The sequence below is a fragment of the Ptychodera flava genome, chromosome 21 (genome assembly GCF_041260155.1).
Source record: "Ptychodera flava strain L36383 chromosome 21, AS_Pfla_20210202, whole genome shotgun sequence".
Lineage (NCBI taxonomy): Eukaryota > Metazoa > Hemichordata > Enteropneusta > Ptychoderidae > Ptychodera > Ptychodera flava.
This window is the reverse complement of record NC_091948.1, coordinates 30,044,903-30,052,398: the sequence shown is the minus strand read 5'-3', so window position 1 is coordinate 30,052,398 and position 7,496 is coordinate 30,044,903. Positions and strand designations below refer to the sequence as shown.

The following is a 7,496-nucleotide window of genomic DNA, read 5'->3' as shown; positions in this document are numbered from 1 at the left end:
CTACTTTTGAAAATTAACTCCAATTCAAATAAATTCATCTTGTCATAACCACCATTACAAATATTTGGGTTCAGATGACAGAGATACATCGATTGATGTCAGTTAGTCCCCAATTTTGCCTTTAGCGAGGGAATGATATAGAAACTCAAGCCGTGTGACTTTATTTATTACATATTTATTCTCCTCATTATTTATTTCTTTTGTACACAGGAATTCGACAAAAAATATAACATCAAACCACACTGCAGACTCCCACTCCACATCACACTACATCACATCATATTGCTAATCCTCTTGATATAATTTATGAACAACTTTTTAAACTGTATTTTCCGGAGAAGTGGTCAATACACTGTTGTTTCAAATTATGTTTAAGACGTCTGAAATCGAAAGTCAAAAGGATTTGAGTTCATATATATATATATATATATATATATTAATTTATTTATTCATACTGACACCCAAAAGGCGAAGCCCAATAACTGGATTCAGTCAATATAGTACACAACAACGCAACATTGAGGACATGACAGAACAAAAAAGAACACACAGTAATTGAGGAAAAAACAGACCGACAAAATACGTCAGCACTAAAAGGCTTATCAGCAAGGGATAAAAGAACTATGGCATATCTGCTTTAGCATTTTAGGTATGCGTCACGGTCATACCTGCTGTATTCGCAGGGTAGTTAGTTGGGTTGCTTAATCAAGTGTTCTTAGATAATACACTGAAACCCAGTGGCTTCACGCATGTGCAAACTAAATACAAATACATATTCAACTATTCGTCTTCACCAAGACCACGCAATGCCGAATGGCGGCTCCAATGAACATCATCAGTAAAGTGTACATCATCCTGGGCGCTCAAAAGCCCGTAAAACCATTCATCCAAGAAGTCCCGGCTGCTACCGTTATGATCACATAAGTGACGAAAATGCTTCGATCCAATATCTTGACAAGTCTATCCCACTCTCCTCGGTGATCTACGATCTGGCAAAGTTAAAGATACAAACGATTATGAGAACACGATGATTTGAAATTGATATTTTGAAAAATGTTCTCTTTCGTCCAATTACGGATTCATTAAAATGTTCAATTGTGATAAAACTATATGAATATGATACGAAAATTATAGGTAGGCTACTATTTTTTTTCCAGCAGAAACGTTTCCTAAGATCGTAAAACTTCCAAGATGTTACGTCTCTTTTATACAGATACAACCACTTGGACATACCGTTTCTGCGTCTTGCTGAGCGTATTTGCGTTGATCATCACGATTGCTGGTGATTTTGAATTCCCCGGCGCCACTTTCTTTAACCTTATCGACTGAAGGACGTTCAACCTCTCCGATACCCTGCATATCCCTTGGTCCATCTGTATTCTTAGTCGCGTTCAACGCCATACAAGTGCTGTTCTGAAACCAGCCTGTGGATGTAGCAACACCTTCGCCTTGAGTGTTTTTTCGGTCCTCACCTTGACGCAAAAGTGTGCGTCGCCAAGGCAACCAATCCCTGGTCAAGAAGAGTTTCCTAATCCATGGGCTGACAGGTCTATTCGATGCTGCGTTTCGTTGTATATTTATCATGGCGACAGATACAAGGATGGTTAAAGATACCATTCCCATGTCAAGCAGCAACAAGACGCTCAATCGCGAATAGTTCGAGTTTGTAGGAAGGACATCTCCAATAAGAAGATGAAAGACGCTCAGAGTAATCAGAAATGTTGATGAGAGACTCAGTCTTTCGCCACAGTCCGGAGGAAGCCAGAATACACAAAACGAAAGCGCAAAAATCATGCCACTCGGAATGACAATATTCATGATGTAATAGGTTGGAACTCTTTGCAGCTCCAAGCGGTATCTGGCAAATGTGTCAAAACCGAGGACGATGCTGTTATTCGAGGATCGAACTTCGTTAGTAATATCGGTAACTTTCCATTCGTGGTTTGAGAAATGCACCACCTCTTCCACACTGATGTTGGTGTTCACATTGAGGCGTACCTCGCGACTGTCGTACATGGTCGATGCAAAGCTCAGAAAACACGTTTGGCGATCCAAAGGAAAGTAATGCATGTCAAGGTAGCAGGAACTGCTGAGCTGTGAAATTGATAGGGAAGTCACCATTCCAGTCGACTGAAGTCGGAACCATGCAGGTCGTGCAGGTGTCTCTTCGCCATCGATATTCCTGGGATAGACGTAGAATAAAATCATAACTGTGTAATTAAAGCTCCTCTTACTGTAACTTTCTACGTCTTTATCATCGTCATTGTTTTATCTAAACAATAGTTGTTAATTCTGCTCCCAAATTCATGTCAAAATGCTCAAAGTTCACCTTGTCGATACGGACTTATGTTTTTTACGGTTCGTGTTATTGTGAACAACTGGATTTTAGCCCGGACCAGAATTCATTTGTCAACAATAACTGTTGCTAACATTGCATATTGTGGGGAAAGCCTTGTTTTAGAAAGGCGAATATACTGATACAACACTGGCAATGACAGGGTAGCCAATACGAAAATGTACTTGTTTTCTGTCACAAAAAAATTTAAACTATTATGGAAAGTTACAGTCTATTTCCCCTTCAAAGTTGGTGCAGCTAATCACAGACAAGATTTTTCTTCTTGCCAATTCACCTCGTGGAAGTGTACAGTTCATTTACATTTACAAAATACACTGGCGTGCAAATAGCGAGAAAAGGATGAAATACTTCCTCGCCTTTGGTGATGCGCTGCTGCTATTCTATTGCAACTTATGAGATATTGGTCCTCTCTGCCTATTGCGAGAATCAAATATACCAGCCAGATACTGATGAGGAAGCTGACGCCATCACCTGCATGTGTAGCCAGGGTTGGCTGTTTACAGTGAACGACGTTTGATCTTGTTCTTACTGTGTTTATTCACATTTCCTAATCTCAAGAAATTCCATAATGTTTGATTTGACAGTACGTTTTGCATTACTCATTACATTCCGCAAAGATACATGTTAAAAGGGTTAAAAGGGGTTAAAAGTTTGACTAGCTGAACAGTTGATTAAGATGGCCAATCGTTTGATATTATGTATTGTCTTCGTAATATTACCCACGTGTTTACGAGATGGACCCGCGGAAACCAGACCATATCAGACGGTACAACTAGCTTGTCAATACCACTATGATTGGATGGGGTCCAACCCAGACGCATATCCGTCCATTGCTGAAATAAATTGATAACAACAGCTGAAATTGGAGGGTAGCATTACTATTATCTTCCAAGCTATATGTTGTAAGGCTGCGTTCACAAATAACGATTAGGGGGGCGCGGCTGGAGGAATCACAATTGAAATCTAATTTTTTTTCCAGATCCCCCCTCAATACCCCCCCTAATTTTCAAATGCCCCCTATATATGATAAAAAAAATTTCAAGTTCCCCCCCAAACTATCACAATCCCACCTATTTGTAATACGCGCAGAAAAAAATAAACACGTATTGCGCCGTTCCGCTAGGTGTTCAACACGACCTGTTATTAGCAGTTTGTTAAGTAATATTCCTAAGGCAAGTTCTTAAATTGATAAATTTTAAACGCATTGATGAACTTTTTGGATTTATCGGAAAGCCAACTTGAGTTAATCCAGGTCAATTACTCCTGCCGAAGAGCACACGAAATGATGATAAAGAGATAGTAGGCAAAGTGTGAATTCTGGCTAATTGCCATATTTTAAAAAACTGAGCACAGTGACCAACCAGAAATTTGTTTCAAAAGTACAAGACAGATATGAATTAGATGCTACTCAAAATTGACAATACTGGAAGGTTAAAATATTCCATCAGATAATTCTTTTATAATCTCTGAAATTATGGGTGTAATAATGACAAATTTAGTCTCATATTTTTCATTTAGTCTTTACTATTCAAAAGTTTTACTTTTGTATTATTTTATGACAAGAATGTGAAAATTTAGAAAATCAAGCATGTTGACCCAATCTTTTTTCTTTAATATTTGATCATAGTCATATGCCAGAATTCAAAAATTCCTGATAATTTTTCAAGTCTCCTTGTCTTCCATGTGTTACTCTCTGGCCTGATCTTGTGTATAAGTATGTTTCACTGTCATTTGACCCAAACTCTTTCTTCAACTACCATGTACATCAGGGTAAGGGCTATGTCACTGCTCAAGTATGCAGTGAGAGTAACACTGCAGTAGCAGGGCTGTACCTAATAGTGACACTGCCCGTAGGGAGAAGCTGTATTAACTTTGATAATTTTGGCAATATTTTTTTTTCAGTTTACACAACTGTGTTCTTGTTCTACTCCCTAGCATGTTAAACTGTCCAGTATTCAGCTTGCTATCACAGCCTGTGTATGTGTACTACTGACAACAGACTGTCAGTCTGGACTCTAATTAAATTATCACCTAATACATATTTATATATACAGGCTTTGTCGACAAACTGAATATTGTGTTTGAGCATGCTGTAGGGAGACAGCAAGAAACTGTAGTTGATATATTGCATAGAAATATTGCAAAAATCATCAACAGTTGCAGCTTCTGCCCTGTAGAACTAGGCTCAAGTTTGTTTTTTTTTAAACAAATCACATGTTTAGATTTGTTCGAAACAAAAGTAATGAAATGTGGCAAAATGGTTCTAGATTTTTAAAATTATTACTAACATTACAACTGTTGCAATTGGATGACATAAAAATGGTATTCATTTTTCATTGAATTACTTACAAAAACTTGAAATTTGAAAATGTAAAACATAAAAGGGAACAAAAATATTTTCAGTCACCCTACAGGTAGAGCAAAATTTTTAAGTCACTACTACCCCAAACATTTTCGAATCCCTCCTGAATTCCTCCAGCCCCCCCCCCCACCATTTTTTGTGAACGCAGCCTAACAATCGATTGCTTGGAATAACGATTAACAGTCTTTTTATATCCTTTCTATGCTGAAGTATATTCCGTTATATTGATAATTGTTTGTGCCTCTTTCGTCTACATACTTTCAATTTAACAAGAAATACATTTTCATATCAATTAGCCTGAGAGTAATATCTCCATAATGTGAAATATTTCATACGTGATATTCACAATCGCAGTAGATCTAGAGCATTTCTATCATTCTTGTACTTACCTGTTTCAGAACACTTTTTAATTTCAAACACTCGTTCTTTTCATCCTACAGTGAAAGTGAAGCAAAATAAAAACCAGTGAAATGCATCAACGTTAAGTCGTAAAGAAAGTTTCAATGACGATCTTGTCACTTCCTGGCAGTTGTTTATGAAAATCCATTTCTCCAATTTACTGACAGAATTTAACACTGTGACAGAACTCCTTGCATAACTTACATCAAAACAAGACTTGATTTAAACAGTTTGAGTATCAATCAGAATGGTAACAACATTGGGTGGTCTCGTTTACTTGTAAAATCGTTATGGGAAACTTTGTCGCTTTTGCGGCTCTTTCCGCGCTTAATTATAGGGTCAAATATGAACCGTTGATATCAAAATAATGGATGTTAAATATGGTACAAGATGCCAATTTTGGCAAATGCACAAATTAATGGCTAAGTTATATGCACTTGGCGATCAAGTATTGTACGGTCTTAATCCAATCCTGAAGATGCTGTTGTAATTTGCACTTTACATGGTGTTTCCACAGATATTACTTTTTGCCTGTTGGGGGAGATTTGATTGTTATGCACTTTCCTGAAGAATTTTCAGCTGTGCTAACTATCTTGTAATACCATTACGAGGCTGTGTGATCAATATTGCAAATAAGTTCCATTAACAGCATAGAAGCAATCGTCATCAAAAATATTATGAGCTCTCTGATAACTATAATTAGACAAGTATTGGTACGAGTTGGGTAAGCTACACCAAACTTGATGAATCTGGACACATTTAACCCAGAATATTTTCGGATATGACAAAAGTGCTTTTTACATATCAACACCAGGCTTAAGGTGCTGGACACACCTTGACAAATGCATATTGTGACTCAGGACACCATTTATGTATCAGTCACGACACGCGATGTTAAATGGTATGGACATTTGTTGGATGTAGCCAAGAAGTCGAATTTGAAAAAAAAGTAACCGTAGGTGTATTAAATGTAAGATGATATTCTAATGAATAATGAACGCTGTTAAAATTTGGATTAGAAAATAATAGCTGTTAGTGATTACCCTCCCCCCCCCCCCCGGCGACGATTTGAAAAAAAATCCCTTCCCGGATCCCGCCCACATATTTCCTTCTTGCTACTCATTAATTGCCAGAAAATCTGCCTTCTTCCTCTCTCACCACCAAACGCCATCCGAAACTGCCCTCTTCCTGTTCCAAAAATTGTCCCGTCACCTCTTTACCAAGTGTTTTTCTTCTGTTCATTGGTAAACTCACGAAAACAACTGCATCATACTCTGTGCCCGCCAATTTACCCTTCTCAAGTTGCACGCTGAGTTGTAGAATTAAATTTCTCCACCCGTTAGAAAAGGAGGAAAAACTACTCGTCCCTACCCTCTGATAAGAAAGAAAATACCCGCAAAGAATCGCTTGAGAACAGCATTTTGAACGAACAGCTTTGTTGACTACCCTTTACGATGAGTATGCGAACGTTTCGAGTTTTGTTAATAATAACCAAGTAAAATGAGCAGTCAAATTGTTGCACATTTTAGTGTACGTCGCCAATTTTTGTGTGTCGACTGAATATATACTTACAACATCATGAATTTTGAAGATAATAAGGTCTAGAAACACTTCGACTGCTTCTGATCTTTTCTCAACAGGACGGGATAGATGGTTGTAGTCCTTAAGAAGTTGATTTAACAGTGTTGCCTCTTCGTCTGCTTCAACAAGATGCAATACTGTAAATGAAGGTCAATGATTCTTAGATGAGGTCAATAGATAATATGTAGTATTACATCATACCGGTATATTGATGGCGCAAATACAGCGATCTGATTGGTTGAGACGCGAAAAGAACCGTGGTATATTGGCGATATACAGGTGCAGCCAACGAACAATGCACTTTTAAAGGGGTCCTTACTATGATAAGATATATTGTACATGACAAGTAATGTGAACTGACTAATTTTAAGTCATGAGGGTAATTAATTAGCTGTTCATAATTTGCCCTCCCACTGAAAATTTTTCGACTTACCCTGCCGCACTCAAACTTCATTTTTACCAGCTCCCCACATATTTTTGCCTGTTTCCCCTCCCCACTGTGAATGTTTGAAGCTCCCCTGCCCCATGGCGAAAAAAACTTGCCGATTTCCCCTGCTGTGGAAAAAATCCCCCTCAAAATTTTGTCATTCCATTCCCTGCAGATATGAAGCTACCCTCCTCTGTGATGAAAAAAAAATGTCGATTTTCCCCTGACCTGAGAACAAAATTCCCCTGAAAATTAACATTCCCATGCACACACATACTGCAGTGGCCTTGTATTTGGTTTCCATCTCGCAGTACATAGAGTGAGATGTGTGTAACCTCCACAAATGTAATAATCTCCAGAAATGTAATATC

The 7,496-nt window shown here is 38.0% G+C and overlaps 1 protein-coding gene across 1 annotated transcript; it reads right to left on the bottom strand.

Moving 5' to 3' along the window:
* Positions 1-460: 460 nt before the first annotated feature.
* On the bottom strand, positions 461-6,829 carry LOC139121001 (neuronal acetylcholine receptor subunit non-alpha-2-like). Its single transcript, XM_070685579.1, has 5 exons — positions 6,690-6,829; positions 5,108-5,152; positions 3,080-3,189; positions 1,234-2,182; positions 461-989 (listed from the first exon to the last, which is right to left on the bottom strand). The coding sequence occupies exons 3-5, from the start codon at positions 3,175-3,177 to the stop codon at positions 864-866; spliced, it is 1,173 nt and encodes a 390-aa protein (XP_070541680.1). The 5' UTR covers positions 3,178-3,189; positions 5,108-5,152; positions 6,690-6,829; the 3' UTR covers positions 461-863.
* Between the last annotated feature and the right edge of the window lie 667 nt (positions 6,830-7,496).

Bases quoted from the DNA above. Each gene is read 5' to 3' on its own strand.
- LOC139121001 (XM_070685579.1), bottom strand. From the start codon at position 3,177: ATGCGTCTGGGTTGGACCCCATCCAATCATAGTGGTATTGACAAGCTA. The intron at 2,183-3,079 runs GTGGGTAATATT...CGTCTATCCCAG, and splicing joins CGGGTCCATCTCGTAAACAC to GAATATCGATGGCGAAGAGA. The intron at 990-1,233 runs GTATGTCCAAGT...TAACTTTGCCAG, and splicing joins CTCAGCAAGACGCAGAAACG to ATCGTAGATCACCGAGGAGA.